This window comes from Microcaecilia unicolor, chromosome 4 (assembly GCF_901765095.1).
Source record: "Microcaecilia unicolor chromosome 4, aMicUni1.1, whole genome shotgun sequence".
NCBI classification, from domain to species: domain Eukaryota; kingdom Metazoa; phylum Chordata; class Amphibia; order Gymnophiona; family Siphonopidae; genus Microcaecilia; species Microcaecilia unicolor.
Window position 1 is genome coordinate 9,476,218 of NC_044034.1, and position 19,002 is coordinate 9,495,219.

General features: G+C 44.7%; 1 protein-coding gene across 1 annotated transcript in view; it reads right to left on the reverse strand.

Moving 5' to 3' along the window:
* Positions 1-19,002, reverse strand: part of LOC115468304 (E3 ubiquitin-protein ligase TRIM39-like) — a 51,597-nt gene that overhangs the window by 20,066 nt on the left and 12,529 nt on the right. The window contains exons 3-4 of the mRNA XM_030199942.1: positions 12,206-12,436; positions 10,642-10,664 (exon numbers count right to left, since the gene is read on the reverse strand). Of these exons, the coding sequence (XP_030055802.1) occupies positions 10,642-10,664; positions 12,206-12,436 (254 nt within the window). The remainder of the gene's footprint in view (positions 1-10,641; positions 10,665-12,205; positions 12,437-19,002) is intronic.

Here is a 19,002-nt window from a genome sequence, read left to right on the forward strand (position 1 = left end):
GGGGAGAAAAACTCGCCCTGGTCACCCGGTTCCAGTCCGGGGCTAGAAGCTCTTTGATTAGCCTCAATCCGAGGACCCCTCCCGGATTCAAGACCCTCCGCCTCAGCGGGGGTCACACCATGTGGCGCATTCCACAGAGCGGGAAGAATCCTCACTCGCCATGCTCGGGCCGGCTCTAACGCCTGAACAGCACGATTTACAGAGCCCCGCTGCGGATCTGCACTTGCCACACTTAAAACAGCGCTTTACAACCTCCGCAGCCATCGCCGAAAACGGCGGAAAATTCAAAATGGTGGCTTCGCGCCAAAAACGTCTCGATCGCGGGCCCTCCCCAGAGGAGCTAGAAAGCACTCTTACCTCACTGGACCGAGTATCAAAGCTCCGGTCACACTGTAGAATCATAAGAAAACCTCTTTTCTGAGGTTGCAGCGCCAAAGTGCGACGCGGCATTTTTATTTTTAACTCTGTAGAGGAAACAGCAAAAGAGGCAATCAAATCAACTCTGGAGGTGCAGAAGAGTAGGAAAGGCAGGGAAAGGCGAACCAATGTGCCTGCATCCACTAAGTAGAGTAGGAAAGGGCAGGGAAAAGCGAACTGTGTCCACATCCACTGGGGGGATGGGTAAGGCAGGGAAAGGGCTAACCTATGTGCCTTTAAAGTGAAGCTACAATAGCCTTAACACCCCTGCTTCCACTGGCAAAGCTCAGGAGCCACCCCAGGCAGAATTTAGAAGGAGCTGAAAAAGCTGCAATCACCCTGCTGGGGAGATAGAGAATACTGAAGAGGCAGATGGAGCTAGCTGGCCATGAGGCACTATGGTTTTTTAGTGCTCTCTATCTCCCCCTGCTGGTAGGTGGACACAACCCATTCGTAATGGATTCATCTGTTTGATGACAAAGAACTCAGATTTATACTTTTATTTCTGCACATTTTTAGTGGAATCATCCACAGCATTTGAAAAGAAGACAAACCAAATTAAAAAGCGATCAATTCCCCTCCGAAGGGACACCACCTTGTAAGTGATGGAGGGGCTTCCGTGTTTCAATGACTCAGAGGGCTATGCTGAAGGGTTACCCATATCAGACAGGCCTCTGAGGAGAAACCAGACAAAGAGTGTCCCAAATTAGGGAGAGGGGAAAGATGGTGACCTGAAGCTCGTATACTCAACGGCCCAGCTGTCCTCTGAAGTTCAGTTTTTGTTCACTTGAAATTTCCTCTCTGCATTGCAGTTGCCTTAACAGAGGAAGGGGACAATGGGGGGTCAGCCGCCGATGACCAGCGTTTTGTCCCCTGTGCAGCAAGTGTGGGACCGCTGTGTGACGAGCTGCCCATAGATGACTGGGTTGATGAGTCCTTTGATTAGCGCCAACGAAGGAGCGTCGATGCTCTTGGACCTGGAAACAACTTCATCGCTCAAAAATCATTTAACCACCATGCCCAAAGGAGTGGAGGAGTGAGTCAGGAGTGTATGCTGAAACGGAAGTAGTTTACAGCTGAACCCGTGTCGGCGGTGCTACTCCTAAACCCTTAAGAGTTATCAGCTTGGAGTTTTTGGCTCCCGTGGAAGTTGCATTGAATGTCATCTGGACGGTGCTCCAGGACCTGACGGTGGTAGAGAATGACTTTGCTTCAGATATAGTCTTGTTAATGAGCCACATGGATAATCTAATCGAATCCTTTGAGAATATACAGCAAATGAAGTTCTACTGAAGTAGGAAACGGTTAAGATTTGAAAATGATAAAAGACCAGAAAAAATTTGAACAAAATGAATATTGTTGCAGATGATTAATATCGAGATTGCTGTTTTCCCAGAGTTCCGGGTATGACTCCTAATGTTTTTTTTTTCCTCTGAAATGATTCCTCTTAATATATTAATTCAAAAGGAGTGAAGCCTGTGAAACTGGGATTACTTTAATCAGCGGGAATTGGATTGGAGATTCAAGGGTTTGTATTGTTAAACAATTTCTGGTTTTAAAAGGGAAAAAAATGAAATCAGGTGTATTACTTTCACTAATATTGGACAATAAGTATGTTTCCAATGAAATTGATGGACTAAGCACCGTTATGGTCTTGAAGAAACCAACCAGATGATCAATGTGGAATAATGATTTAGATAAATAATAACTGGGGATAATCGGGTTACTACCACGTTTTCTTTGTTTGCTGTTGTTTAAATTGATCTCCTTGTCTTGTTTCACTCTCCCTATTTATTTTGTGGTCTAAGAAAGAGAAAGATTGTATAAAATCCATTTAACTTGTTGAGATTGTTTTTTTCTTCTAATATTGTTTTAATGTACAATCATCTCTGTTTTACTGTTTTGCAAGTGATCCTTGTAAAATGAAAAAATTATAAATAAATGATTAAAAAAAAAAAAGCGATCAATTCCTCACCTCCAAATTTTGTAATCCATTTTTTAAGCTGCTGAGGATAGCGCAATTGGAAACCCATTTTCAGATCAGTAGAAACAGCCTCTGGTACTGGAAACTTCATTTTCTGACACCTATGGGTTAGAGAGTGACAGGGATTATTCTGGGAAATGTTCACACCCAGGGGATAGAGATGTGAAGGAATGAAATATACCATGAACACTCAGTTTTCTGTGATTATGGGACTGATTTTTGAAATAAGAAAACAGTCAAAAAGTGGCATTTGGAAATCGCTATTTTTGAAACCCATTTTTTAAACATTTTGCTACGCAAGGGAGTGTGTTAGGGGTGGGATTTAGGCATTCCTTTTTTTTTGAGAATATCTTTATTGAGTCAAAGGCATAACAATTGCAGTAACTTCATTATTCAGACATCTGAATACAACGCTAGTCGTACAACAATGTAGTTTAGTTACACGTTTCTTCAAGTGCAACAAAGAAAAAAAAGAACCGCTAACCAACAGCAACAGTGCAACACTTAGTAGAACCACCCCTGACCCTCCCTTTTTTCTTTTTTTCTCCCCCCCCCCCAAAACATTAATGTAGAAAGAAAGCCTCCTCTTACTATTTCCCCCCCCCCCTCCCACCCCCGTCCACTCTGAAGCCTAGATATCTGCTCCTTGGATATGTTAACCAATAGTGCCCATTCTCCATTTAGTACCATCAGGAGCTAGGAAAGTCATTACTACTCGCTGCACCGCCCTCCCCATGTTACAGATCCAGTAAGGGTACATTTCCGACCTGCTCCCACAAGGCTCTATATTGACCATGTCCCAATGAAGTAGAGAACTTGAGGGAGGCTATCACCCAGCTCGCCATTTCTTTCATAATTCCCATCCACACCCCCAGCTGCGGAGGGGCTTTGTCCACCCAAGCCATCAAGATACTTTTTTTCACTAACATCGTAGCTACTAAAATGAATTTACATTGTGCTTCATTCAGACCCTGTTCTCTTAATCCTGCAGAGCTGCCTAAATACACTACTGAATAGGACCACTCAAATGTTCCTCGTACAATGCGCTCTATCTCTTTCAGCGCACCTGTCCAAAGCGCTGCTAGCTTAGGGCATTCCAGAAAGGAGTGGAGCAATGTTCCTACGTTAGATTGACACTTAAGACACCTGGCATCTGGCCAAAGCCCCATCTTATGACCTTTGTCTCTTGAGATGTGTACCCTGTGGAGGATGCGGAACTGAATATCTTGCAGCGCTGCATTAGGTGTTAACTTAGGAATCTCCCCAAATACTTCTCCCAAGGATTCTATGGTCACACTATCCCCAATGTCTTGACTCCAATCTTCTGCTAGTTTCTGAAAATAAGCGGGCTTCTTGTGTTTCCTAATTACCTGTTGCCACTGTGATAGTTTGTTCAGCGGAGCAGGTATCTGCTGGAATAAGGTATCTAACTTCTGAAACACCACCGTCCCCCCCCTGCTTCCTTTCTATTGTTAAGACATAGTCCCTCACCTGCAGATATGCAAAAAATTGAGAGTTCGGAACAGTCCATGCGCGCCTGACCTGCTCAAAAGAGGGAAATTGATCTTCACCCAATTGCCTGAGATCTCCTATATAGCGACACCCATTCGCCTTCCACGTTTTAAATACGGATGCCTCCATGCCCGCCACAAAGCCCGGATTACCTATCAATGGCAGAAATGGACTCACCCCTCTCTTAGCTCCTCCCAATTCTTTCCACCATCTCCAAGCTCTCCGTATTGCCATGAAGTATGGGTTCTTCCCAACCTCTTTCATACCTCGAATCGACCCAGACTCTAAAACCGCAAATGGCTCATAGGGTGTACTCCAGCTTGTCCAGAAATCTGCTGGTGCGAAAAAATCCGCCCCCGAATGCAATTCGTGAATCCACCTCATAAGTGCAGCCACATTGTAGGCTCTGATATCTGGCAGCCTGAGTCCGCCATTCCCTCTATCCAAAGACAATTTGGCAAAAGAAATGCGGGGTCTCTGCGCTCGCCATATAAAAGTTGTTACTATACTTCTGTACTGTGTTTCTTCTTTTTTCCTCAGCCACAATGGCACCATCTGCAGTGCATATAATATCTTGGGTAATAGGACCATCTTCACGAGCGCCACCCTACCTGAAAAACTCACAGGGAGATCCTTCCATTTCCCACATAGTTTTTTAATTTCTTCCAACCTATCCCCCACGTTTTTCTTGTATACCCACGTTGTGTCTGCACTCAGGTATACCCCTAGATATTTTATCCCCAACTTCGCCCAGATCAAAGGGAAGTTGGGTACGTTCATACTAGAGCATGGGTTACTGATCGGTAATGCCTCGGACTTGCCAAAATTAATTGTGAGCCCCGAGAAAGCTCCAAACTCTTTTATAATTTCCATGACTGAAAATATTCCTGTCGACGCATTATCCAAAAGCAGCAACATATCATCTGCGAATAAGTTAATACGATATTCCGCGTCACTTACACACACTCCCTTCAAAGTCGGCTCCTGCCTGATTCTCGCTGCCAATGGTTCTAAACTCAGAACGAATAACAGAGGCGATAAAGGACACCCCTGTCTTGTGCCACCCCACAGAGGCAACACGGGAGATAGCGAGTCGTTAACCACAATTTGAGCCGTGGGATTGGTATATAACACCTTTATCCAGTCCAGGAATGCACCCTCCACCCCGTACTGTTTCAGCACCCAAAATAAATAGTCCCATTGCACTTTGTCAAAGGCCTTCTCCGCATCTAAGCTGGCCATGATTTTATCTCCCCCTTTCTTACGGCCTTCAAACAATATACGACTCACTTTCAAGATGTTAGCTGAAGCATATCTTCCCTTTACGAATCCCACTTGGTCCTTATGTACCAAGCAAGGCACCAATTCACTTAATCGCGCTGCCAACACAGCTGCCAAGATTTTTACATCCTGATTTAAGAGTGATATGGGTCTATAGGATCCCACCAATTCAGGATCCTTTCCAGGTTTCGGTAACACTGTAATAAACACATGATTCAAATAAGAACCCATATCCCGTGTTGCTCGCACCTCCTCGCACATACCAACAAAAGGCTGTACAATTTGATCTTGCAAAATCTTGTAAAACTCGGTCCCTAGGCCATCTGGGCCAGGCGCCTTAGCCAACTGCAGCCGTTTGATAACATTTTGTACCTCCTTGCCCTGCATTGGTGCATTCAAACTCTCTACTTGCTTTGCTGTCAAAGATGGCAACTGAATCTTATCAAAAAATTTTCGACATTCACCCTCTGAAAACGCTCCCTTAGCATACAACGTAGAGTAAAAGTGAACAAATTCCTGTTGGATCTCCTCCCGTTTCGTTCGCAAGTCCCCAGTACCAGTCCTGATCTTACTTATGAAACTCTTTCCAGATCTCTGCTTGATCAAGGATGCCAATAATTTTCCGGTTTTGTTCCCCCATCTGTGCAAACGATACTTGTAGAGTCTGATATCATATAAAGCCCGCGCATCCAATATGGACTGTACTTGTTTCCGTACCTTCATATAATCTTCTTTAGTAGATACAGATGGGGAAAGAACAGACAACCGCCTCACCTCTTTCAATTTGATCAACAAACTGTTCAGTTCCGACTCTTGCTTTCTGTGCATGGCAGCCGTGTAGGCAATAATCTTGCCACGCACCACAGCCTTAGCTGCTTCCCAAAATATTCTATTATTTACAGGCTGTGCCTTATTTTCGTCTACATATTCCATCCATACCTTTTTTAAGTACGTACAAAAATCCCTGCTCTGGTATAGGGCCGGATTCATGCGCCACCGTTCCCCTCTTGTCTTTTCTCCCCACCGCATCTGCACCCACACTAATGCATGATCTGATACCAGAGAATCCCCTATTTCCGTTCGCTCGACCCCTTTCAGTAAGGATTGGGCTACTAGTAAATAGTCAAGGCGCGCATGGACTCTATGAGGATGAGAATAAAATGTATAGTCTTTTTCTTCTAGGTGATAGAGTCTCCAAATGTCAAGAACCCCAAGCTCCCTTAATATACAATTCACTCCTTTCCCTTCGTGATCTTTGCTGGCCTTCCTGGGGGGTTTGCAATCTATCAGGGGGTCACTAGTGATATTGAAATCGCCACCCATTATAAGCGGGTATTCATTAAATGTAACTAGCTTTGCAGCTAAGAGGGTAAAAAATTTTTGCGAGTATATATTGGGCGCATACAGACTGCATAAGGCCACTTTTGTCCCTTGTAATACTCCCGCTATGATCACAAAGCGGCCCTCTGGATCACGATACAACCTGTGCAGGCCAAAAACCAGATTTTTCCGGATTAGTATAGCCACTCCCCTCTGTCTGTTATTGTAAGAGGCAGAGTACACCTCACCTACCCAATCTCGTTTTAATTTAGCATGTTCCGCATCCCCCAAGTGTGTTTCCTGAATTAGTGCAATGTCAGTATTTTGTTTCCTAAGCGTCTGCAGTATCTTGAACCTTTTGACTGGAGAATGAACTCCGTCCACATTCAATGTTACAATTTTCAACTTAGCCATCCGGTAACAAAAATAGTATTCTAAACAAAGTGAGTTGTAAATGACTTACATCCCCAGAGGGCCTCCCAGCTGAACCCCCCGAGAGTGGCACAAAATGGCATTTGGAAATCGCTATTTTTGAAACCCATTTTTTAAACATTTTGCTATGCAAGGGAGTGTGTTAGGGGTGGGATTTAGGCATTCCTAATACTCGGATGTTTTTCTGCCACAATGGAACAAAACAAAAATATCCAGGGCTACAATTTATATGTTTTGTTTTTATCACAACTAAGTCACAACAAGGTGCCTTAAATGACCAATTGACTACTGAAGGGATTAAGGCATGCCCCCCCCCCCCCCCCCCTTACTCCCCTAGTGGTCACTGACCCCCTCCCACCCCCCACCCCCAAAGATGTGAAAGAAACAGTATATAACAGCCTCTATGAAAAGCCTCAGATAGTCAGTCCTCTTAGAGCAGCAATCAGGTCCCTGGAGTAGCCTAGTGGTCAGAGATATGGACCAGGCCCATATCTCCCTCTATCTGTTACACTTGTGGTGGAAAGTGTCAGCCCTCCAAAACTTACCAAAAGCCTACTGTACCTACATATAGGTGACACCTGCAGCCATAAGGGCTATTGTAGATGTGTACAGTAGTTTTTCTACGGATTTTGGAAGGCTCACCCTACAAGATAATGGGGCAGTGGTAAGATGTCTAACTGGGACCTCCTAGGGTGCCCCACTGCTCTGCTGGGATGTCTGTGTGGCCAGTCTACTAAGACTACTGGGGAACATCCATCCTAAGGCTTGATTTTTTGTGTTTTTCACATAGAGGTTTCAAATTAGGTTTGTGCCCTTTTATTATCTCATTTATACATTTTTTATACATATTTGTATTGAAGTTCGTAACCTATACCAGTGCCCTTGCTTTGCTGTTATGTGATGTCAGATTTTATTATGCTTTTATATATATGTTTATATGCACTGTCATACAATTGTTGCATTACATACACTTCTTTTATAAATATATTTTCATATATATGCTCTTTTATGTACATGTATATATATATATAATTTATATTGGACAGTGCGTAGCGATATGCTTATTCTAGTATACTCTCTATGTATACTTAGTAATATTCCATATTTTATTATTTGTTTTTTGTCAATTTATATATTTGATATATTATGCTTGTATGTGTGTTATATTTTATTATGATCTATGATAATTATTATATATTTGTTCATTGTAGCCCCTGACGCAGCCCTAGGTGGGCGAAACACGGCCTGTGTCGAGCGATTTGTTCATACACGGTATCTTCAATAAAATCATTTTGTTGTGATATTGATCTGCTGGCTTTCTTTCCCAGGCTCAATGTGGCTTACAGAGTTTTGTTATGACATGGTCATACCAGGATATCAGATGAAATTAGTAGTATACAAAGATTGGGTAAAGGAAGAGAGAAGAGAGGTGTTAGGCAGGATAATGTAGAAGGTGGACTTTATTAGCTGGGTGTTTTCTATCTTTTAACCAGTGTAGATTAGGAATTGGTTATTGGACAGAAAACAGAGGGTAGGGATGAATGGTCATTTCTCTCAACGGAGGAGGGTGAACAGTGACCGGTACTATTTAACATATATGGAAATCGGAATGACAAGTCAGGTGATCAAATTAGCAAATGATACAAAACTATTCAAGGTTGTTAAAACACGTGTGGACTGTGAAATACTTTAGGAAGATCTCAGGAAATTGGAAGACTGGGCGTCCAAATGGCAGATGAAATCTAATGTGGACGAATGCTAAGTGATGCACATTGGAAAGAATAATCCGAATCATAGTTACTTGATGCTAGGGTCCATCTTGGGGGTCAGCGTTCAAGAAAAAGATCTGGGTGTCATTGTAGATAAGTAACCTGTTCTTGGGTAGAAGAAGCAGGGAACCAGCGGAGACGACAGGCGTGTGGCTGCTCTCTGCACCCCTCCAGCAGCGTGCACCTGGGGCAGACCGCCCCCACCGCCCTGCCCTCGGTACGCCACTGGCTCTCAGGTACACATCTCACCATTGGTCCCTTACCTTGTCTGCTGAGCCCCCCCAAAACCCACCACCCCCAACTGTACACCACTACCACAGCTTTTACGGGTGAAGGGGGCACCTATATGTGGGTTTCTGGTGAGATTTGGAGGGCTTACAGTTTCGTCCAGAAGTGTAACAGGTAGGGGGAGGTAGGAGCCTGGGTCCACCTGTCGGCAGTGCACTGCACCCACCACTAGACTACTCCAGGGACCTGCATGCTGTCAGGAAGGTCAAGTGGAGATGTGAGCCCTTGTGCCCCATGGAGAAAGATTCCCCACCGAGCTGTCGGCCAACCCCGAGCTCCCCCTGTGTCTCCTTCCATTCCCCAGAGGTTGAGCCACTAGACTATTCCATGGACCTGCATGCTGTCAGGAAGGTCAAGGGAGATGTGAGCCCTTGTGCCCGATGGAGAAAGATTCCCCACCGAGCTGTCGGCCAACCCCGAGCTCCCCCTGTGTCTCCTTCCATTCCCAGAGGTTGAGCCACTAGACTATTCCATGGACCTGCATGCTGTCAGGAAGGTCAAGTGGAGATGTGAGCCCTTGTGCCCGATGGAGAAAGATTCCCCACCGAGCTGTCCCCAGAGGTTGAGCCACTAGACTATTCCAGGGACCTGCATGCTGTTCTAATGGACCTGAGTATAACATCTGAGGCTGGCATAGAGACTGGCAAGTAATGTTTTTCATCACATTTTGGGGGGTGGGAGGGGGTTAGTGACCACTGGGGGAATTAGGGGAGGACATCTCTGATTCCCTCCAGTGGTCATCTGGGTATTTAGGGCACCTTTTTGTGCCTTATTCGTTATAAAAACAGGTCTAGCTCAAAACTTCTAAGTTTTGGACCTGGATTTTTTTGTTTTGTTCCATTATGACTGAAAAACGTTAAGTCTTAAGAACGCATAAGTCCCCGTCTGAACACGCCCCTCACACACCACTTGAGATTTGGACGCACTTCTGATGGACTTCATAGAAAAACGTCTAAAAATAGGTTTATGCCACATGTTTATTCATCCTTCAAAGAAATATAAACACATTTTGATAGAATTACTTTGTTATAGACAGTGTCAGAGCAGAGACCATCACCAGCAACTCCTTCTGCACTAGGGTTGAGGGGCAGCACCACTGGGAGAGTAGAGGTGGAAAGGAGATTCACAGGGTGAAGTTTGGTGGGGAATGAACAGAGGATTCACGGAGGGCCAAATGGGTGAGGACAGGGAGGTTGGTGGGAGAGGAAATAGGAGAATCAGAGGGAAGGGAAGGTAGATCTGTAATTCTCCTCCCCATCCTCCATCTCTTCCCCTCCATTTCTCAGTTCGCCCTCTCCTCACTTAATCCCAACTACTTTCTCAATTCAACGTCTACTACTAATCATTTCTATAGCACTACTAGACGTACGCAGCACTGTACACATTATATACAGGTACTTTCTCTGTCCCTAGGAGGCTCACATTCGGAGTTTTTTGTAACTGGGGCAATGGAGGTTTAAGTGATTTGCCCAAGGTCACAAAGAGCTGCAGTGGGACTCGAACCCAGGTTGCCAGGATCAAAGCCCACTACACTAACCATTAGGCTACTCCTCTCCCTTTCACCAATCAATTAATTCCCATCTTTCTCACTCAAAATCCATCCAGCCGCATAGAAAATGACAGAAAACTAACTTGTACCTGCTCAGGGCATCCTTCACATCCTAAAGGGAAATGAAACGGAGAATATTTCTAGTTAGATTTCACAGTTTATGCGAACACATTATACATTAGGATACTCTACTCACAGCTCTGCTCAATCACAAAACAGCTACAAAATTTTGATGCCATTTCTATGATCAGCATCCAAAATCTATAAGAAACACCCAAACTCATTATGGAAACAAGTGTATCAGCCTGTTTCAAACCTAACATTTATCTCTTAAGTTGTAATTGATACCAGGGGCGTATCTGAGGTTCGGCGGTAGGGGGGGCAGGGGCTAGAGTGAGGGGGCACATTATAGCCCCCCACCACCACCGTCAACCCCCCCCATACCGCCGTTAACACTCCCTCCCTACCGCCGTTAACACTCCCTCCCTCCCCCGCCTACCGCCGTCACCTACCCCAAGGTCCGCTTCCTCCGGCTTTTTAAAATATTGCTTCAGCTGGCGGGGGACCCCAACCCCCCGCCAGCCCAGCCGCGATCTTTAACTGCTGTGACGTCAGACAGACTCCATCCAACTGGATCTAAAGATGCATGCAGCTTTCACAGCGCGCTGCACGACGAGGATGAAAAAGTTAAAGATAGCGGCTGGGCTGGCGGGGGGTTGGGGTCCCCCGCCAGCTGAAGCAATATTTTAAAAAGCCAGAGGAAGCGGACCTCGGGGTAGGTGACGGCGGTAGGCGAGGGAGGGAGGGTTAACGGCGGTAGGGGGGTCCGGGGCAAAATCTGCGGGGGCCCAGGCCCCTGTGGCCCCACGCAGATACGCCCCTGATTGATACTTGGGCAGCTTTTCAAGTATTTAGATAAAACACAGGTCCTTTATGCCAATCAATTGGATGGGGCACAGTACTGAAACCTCCTTAGTGGCTCTGATCTGTGATCTCCATGTAGACATTCTCAAGAGCCTGGTTTGGGCAGAGGTGGAGTTGTGATATCTGGGTGAAAAGGTATCAAAAGTGGGGTAAGTGACTTATTTCTACCAGAGGGATATCAAGTGTATAATCCTGGAAAATTTCAGCCTCAGGAATGGACTAACTACATCTTTAAAAAATAAGAAATGTTTATCAATTAAGTGATTAACCCCGGAAATCACATACCCACAGTTTTTAGGCTGTAGAACATGAACAACATCAACGTTGTGAAAAAGTTGTATAGTCCCTCTCTACTGACCCTAAAGTAATCAAAACTTTCAAAAATGAAAGGTGCCCAATTTACCCTTCCAAAGTTTTATAGCCTTTATCTCTGTTATTTGTAACCCCTCGTTTGGTATCTTTTCACTCAGTGAGTCAAATATTGATCATTAAAAACATATGACTTGTGTGTACCTGTGTAGAACACATACAACAATTTACACCTTCTTCAGAGCAGGAGGATTTGGCCATTTAAGCCCCATGAAATTATTTTAAAAGCTCTGATTTGGTAAGTGCAGCTGCTGGCAGAAAAATCAGCCCTTATGTAAGATATTTTGATCTGCTACTTGAATTCCCTGATTCCTCCTGGAAGAACTGTAGCCTCCTTAGAAATATATTTGCTAATCTCACCTTCAGTAACTCGGTGGCCGGCTGCTGAATCTTCTCCTCTATCTCAGAGATCAGCTGCATGAAGGAGGAACTTTGTTCTTCTAGCTGGGTCTCATGTTCCCTGATTCTCTGAAGAATCTTCTTCTCTTCCTCCTCCAGTCTCGAGAGAAGGATCTGCTTCTCCTTAATCAGAAACTGTTGTAACTCCTCAAACTCAGACTCCACTTTCTGTCGTTTGATCTGTGCCTCACTCTGGATTAAACGAGAGATAATTCTCAGTAACACTAGAGTGATTTTGTTGCAGTGACTCCATTATCCTCCTCTTAGTGGTGGCTCTGGTACAGCACTCCCTCCTTTAACAGTGGTGACTCCAGCACAGCTTTCCTCCACTCACCACCCACTCTTTTCCCAGCCTTCCTCTCTCACCATACTCAAAAGCGTATCTCCTCCACCCCCTACCCACAAACTCCCTCTGCCTCTCTCCTCCTGTGAACTGTACTCATCCCGGTACCACTGTTGTCCCCATATTGTTTCTAAGTGAGCAGAAGAGGGGTCTCCGTCCTCTCCTGCTCTTACCCCTTACCACAAGCAGCCTCCATTTCACACTTCCCCATCATCTACTCCCTGCATCTCCCCATTCTCCCCCTTCCTCAGTATTCATTAGCATCTCATTCTTCTCATTCTCCTTCTAGTATCTAGCCCCAGCTTCCTTCTCGTTCCTCCCCCACAATCTTGCCCTGCCCTTTTGAACATTTTGTTGAGTGGTGGTTCTTCAACGACAGCACTGCGAGCACTTTCGAAACAAGAGGTCACAGTTGGGGGGGAGGGGGTGGTGGGAGGGAGGGAGGGGATGAAGGGCTGTTAAATCTTTAAGACTTAGGGGCCCTTTTACTAAGGCGCATCGAAAAATGGCCTGCACTGGTGTAGGCTCGTGTTTTGGGCATGAGCAGATCCATTTTTCAGCAAGCCTGTAAAAAACGGCTGAAAATGGACATGCGGTAAAATAAAAATTATGTAGAATGACGATTACCACCTGGTTTCCGCCGTGCGCCGGAAAATTTTAAATTATTTTCTGGCGTTTGTAACAGACACGCGCAAAAAATGAAATTACCGCCCGGGCCACCAATGCAGCTTAGTAAAAGGGTCTCTTCATTTTCTGCTTACTACTGTTAAATTTGACTCTATTTTCAATAAAGCTTTGAAAAACTAAAAAAAAACCCAACAAAGTAAGTGGTCACAGACCAGACCAGATTGTCAGCTCTTTGAGCAGGGACTGTCTTTCTTCTATGTTTGTGCAGCGCTGCGTATGCCTTGTAGCGCTATAGAAATGCTAAGTAGTAGTAGTAGTAGTAATGTTAACGAACATGGAGCGATACAAAGGCATTATAACATCCTCATTTTTGTTTTCCATTCCTTTCCTAATAATAGCTAACATTCTATTTGCTTTCTTAGCCGCAGCAGAACACTGAGCAGAAGGTTTCAACGTATCATCAACGACGACACCTAGATCCCTTTCTTGGTCTGTGACTCCTAACGTGGAACCTTGCATGACATAGCTGTAATTCAGGTTCCTCTTTCCCACATGCATCACTTTGCACTTGCTCACATTAAACGTCATCTGCCATTTAGATGCCTAGTCTCCCAATCTCGTAAGGTCCTCTTGTAATTTTCACAATCTTCCCGCGATTTAACGACTTTGAATAACTTTGTGTCATCAGCAAATTTAATTACCTCACTAGCTACTCCCATCTCTAGGTCATTTATAAATATGTTAAAAAGCAGCGGCCCCAGCACAGACTCCTGGGGAACCCCCACTAACTACCCTTCTCCACTGAGAATACTGACCATTTAACCCTACTCTCTGTTTTCTCTCTTTTAACCAGTTTTTAAGCCACAATAGAACACTACCTCCTATCCCATGACTCTCCAATTTCCTCTGGAGTCTTTCATGAGGTACTTTGCAAACGCCTTCTGAAAATCCAGATACACAATATCAACCGGCTCACCTTTATCCACATGTTTGATCACCACTTCAAAGAAATGTAGTAGATTGGTGAGGCAAGATTTTCCTTCACTAAATCCATGTTGACTTTGTCTCATTAATCCATGCTTTTGAATATGCTCTGTAATTTTGTTCTTAATAATAGTCTCTACCATTTTGCCCGACACCGACGTCAGACTCACCGGTTTATAATTTCCCTGATCTCCTCTGGAACCTTTTTTAAAATTCGGCGTTACATTGGCCACCCTCCAATCTTCCGGTACCACGCTCGATTTTAAGGATAAATTATATATTACTAACAATAGCTCTGCAAGCTCATTTTTCAGTTCTATCAGTACTCTGAGAGGAATACCATCCTGACCAAGAGATTTGCTACTCTGCAATTTGTAAAACTCCCCATTACATCCTCCAGGTTTACAGAGAATTCATTAAGTTTCTCCGACTCGTCAGCTTCGAATACCATTTCCGGCACCGGTATCCCACCCAAATCTTCCTCAGTGAAGACCGAAGCAAAGAATCCATTTAATCTCTCCGCTACGGCTTTGTCTTCCCTGATCGCCCCTTTTACTGCTCGGTCATCTAGCGGTCCGACAGATTCTTTTGCAGGCTTCCTGCTTTTAATATACCTAAAAAATTATTTACTATCTGTTTTTGCCTCCAACGCTATCAAAGTCCCTCTTAGCCTTCCTTATCAGCGCTTTGCATTTGACTTGACATTCCTTATGCTGTTTCTTATTATTTTCATTCGGTTCCTTCTTCCATTTTCTGAAGGATTTTCTTTTAGCGCTAATAGCTTCCTTCACCTCACTTTTACCATGCCGGCTGTCGTTTGGTCTTAAGTACATAAGTACATAAGCATCGCCATGCTGGGACAGACCAAGGGTCCATCGAGCCCAGCACCCTATCACTGACAGGGGCCAAAAGAACAAGCAATTTGTCCTGCCCATCCTAGAAATAGTGTATTATTTCCTCGTCCATTCAATAACATTCTATGGCCTTTTCCTCCAGGAAGCCTTCTAACCTTTTTTTGAAGTCCGCTAAGTTAACCGCCTTAACCACTTTCTCCGGCAGCGAATTCCAGAGTTTAACTACGCGTTGAGTGAAGAAAACTTTCCTCCGATTCGTTTTAAATTTACCACACTGCAGCTACATCGCATGCCCCCTTGTCCTAGTATTTTTGGAAAGCGTAAACAGACGCTCCACATCAACCCGTTCCATTCCACTCATTATCTTATAGACCTCTATCATATCTCCCCTCAGCCACCTTTTCTCCAAGCTGAAGAGCCCCAGCCTCTTCAGCCTTTCCTCATAGGGAAGTCATCCCATCCCCTGTATCATCTTTGTCGCCCTTCTCTGCACCTTTTCCAATTCCACTATATCTTTTTTAAGGTGCGGCAACCAGAATTGAACATAATACTCAAGGTGTGGTTGCACCATGGAGCGATGCAGTGGCAGAATAATATCCTTATTTTTGTTTTCAATCCCTTTTCTAATGATACCCAACATTCTATTTGCTTTTCTAGCCGCAGCAGTACATTGAGCAAAAGGTTTCAACGTATCATCAATGATGACACCTAGATCCCTTTCTTGGTCCGTGACTCCCAACGCTGAACCATAACAGATCTTTGTAAGCCACATTGAGCCTGGTGGGAAAATGTGGGATACAAGTGCAATAAATAAATAAATAAACCTTGCATGATGTAGTTATAGTTTGGGTTCCTCTTTCCCACATGCATCACTTTGCACTTGTTCACATTAAACGTCATCTGCAATTTAGACGCCCAGTCTCCCAGTCTCGTAAGGTCCTCTTGTAGTTTTTCACAATCTTCCCGTGATTTGACGACTTTGAATAACTTTGTGTCATCGGCAAATTTGATTACCTCACTAGTTACCCCCATCTCTAGGTCATTTATGAATATGTTAAAAAGCAGAGGTCCCAGCACAGATCCCTAAGAGACCCCACTAACTACCCTTCTCCATTGTGAATATTGACCTTTCAATCCTACTCTTCATCGGTTGCAAAGCCCAAATCATGAAAAAACTCCAAACCGCCCAAAACACAGCAGCAAGACTCATTTTTGGCAAATCACGATTCGAAAGCGCAACACCACTTCGAGAAAAGCTACATTGGCTCCCTATCAAGGAACGAATATACTTCAAAGCCCACACTATGATCCACAAGATTCTCAATGGCGAATCTCCAAGCTACATGTCCAACTTGATCGATCTTCCAACCAGGAATCGGTCCAAATCTTCTCGAACATATCTCAATGGCCAGGACGAACAGACGGATGCGGAAATGTTAAAGGAAATCAGGGACGCAAACAAACTGGGCAACACAATAATAATGGGGGATTTCAATTACCCGCATATAGACTGGGTTAATGTAACATCTGTACACGCAAGGGACATAAGATTTCTTGATGAAATCAAGGACAGCTTCATGGAACAGCTAGTTCAGGAGCCGACAAGAGAAGGAAAAATACTAGACTTAGTCCTTAGTGGTGCTCATGATCTAGTGCAGGGGGTAACGATACGAGGGCCGCTTGATAACAGTGATCATAATATGATCGGTTTTGATATTGGCATTGAAGGAAGTGAAACTAGGAAATCAAGTATGCTAGCGTTTAACTATAGAAAAGGTGATTACGACAAAATGAGAAAAATGGTGAAAAAAAGACTGAAAGGAGCAGCTCGCAGAGTAAAAAACTTGCATCAGGCGTGGATGCTGTTTAAAAACACCATCCTGGAGGTTCAGGACAAATATATTCCACGTATTAGAAAAAAGGGAAAAAAGACTAAACGTCAGCCGGCGTGGCTAAACAGTAAGATAAAGGAAATCATTAGAGCCAAAAACAATCCTTCAGAAAGTGGAGAAGAGAACCAACTGAAAGTAACAGGATAGATCATAAGGAATGCCAAGCCAAATGCAAAGCGGAGATAAGGAGGGCAAAAAAGGACTTTGAGAAGAAATTAGCGTTGGAAGCAAAAATACATAGTAAAAATTTTTTTAGATACATTAAAAGCAGGAAACCGGCCAAAGAGTCGGTTGGGCCGCTGGACGAAAATGGTGTTAAAGGGGCGATCAAGGAGGACAAAGCCGTAGCGGAGAAATTAAATGAATTCTTTGCTTCGGTCTTCACCGAGGAGGATTTGGGGGGAACACCGGTGCCGGAAAGAATATTTGAAGCGGGGGAGTCGGAGAAACTAAACAAATTCTCTGTAACCTTGGAGGATGTAATGGGTCAGTTCAGCAAGCTGAAGAGTAGTAAATCACCGGGACCTGATGGTATTCATCCCAGAGTATTAATAGAAATCCATCTTTTTTACAGATTAACTGGCTGTGCTGCAGCTCTGTCTGTACATTTTAGACTTAGCAGCTCTGTCTCTGAATCTCCCCCACAAATTCAAACTTAGTGGGTGTGACCTGATTCTCTGTTAGAGGGGCAGCCTTCTATACCAGTTTTTCTTGAGAAATCCATCTTTTTTACAGATTAACTGGCTGTGCTGCAGCTCTGTCTGTACATTTTAGACTTAGCAGCTCTGTCTCTGAATCTCCCCCACAAATTCAAACTTAGTGGGTGTGACCTGATTCTCTGTTAGAGGGGCAGCCTTCTATACCAGTTTTTCTTGAGAAATCCATCTTTTTTACAGATTAACTGGCTGTGCTGCAGCTCTGTCTGTACATTTTAGACTTAGCAGCTCTGTCTCTGAATCTCCCCCACAAATTCAAACTTAGTGGGTGTGACCTGATTCTCTGTTAGAGGGGCAGCCTTCTATACCAGTTTTTCTTGAGAAATCCATCTTTTTTACAGATTAACTGGCTGTGCTGCAGCTCTGTCTGTACATTTTAGACTTAGATCCCTCCCACCCACCCCTCTACCCACCCACCCCTAGGGTGATAGTTCTTATATACCCTCCCAAGCAACCTAATCTGCCTGCAGATAACTGCTCTGTCTCTGTGTTCAGGCTCTTCACCTCCTTTCCTCCCACATTTTTCAAACATAGTGGGTGTGACTTGTTCTTACTGGGCAGTGCCTACCTGCCTGCTGCCTACCATTCCAGTTTTAAGCCTCTAATCCAGCTCTGCCGTTCTATCTATCGCTTAACACCTCAGTCACTACATATATACCCATAACACCTCAGTTACTACTTATGGCCCCTTTACACATTCTCTTCCTTGCCCTGTCCCTTCCTAATCTTTTTCCCCTCCCCCTACCGCTGTCTACCACTGGAACTCACTGCCCACCCATGTCCTCCCCCATCTTGCTCACTACTGCAATACCCTACTCACCCCCGTCCCTCACCACCTCACCATCTCTCCTGTCCCCCTCCTCCTTCCTAGCTCTCAACCTTCAACACTTCCTTCCTGCCATTAACCCATCCCCATTCCTCCTAAGCGCATCCCGTCTTCGTCGCCTTCGTCGCCCTACCTCCCCCACCCTCCTCCGCACTCTCTTGCTCCTCCTCCTGCTATCCGCAGGAGACATCAATCCCAATCCAGGTCCCCCACACCTGTCTTCGTCCTATCCATGCAAACGTTTCCGGGATGTCTCCAATCTCATATCTATTCCCCTCCTCCCCCCCTCTTCCCTCCCCTTCTCATGTGCACTGTGGAATGCCCACTCGGTCTGCAACAAACTTCCCTTCACCCACGATCTCTTCATCTCTCATTCCCTTCACCTGCTTGCCCTAACTGAAACCTGGCTCTCCCCTGACGACTCTGCCTCAGTTGCGGCTCTATGCCATGGAGGCTATCTCTTCTCCCATACTCCCCGCCTAGTTGGCCGTGGAGGAGGCGTCAGGTTACTACTCT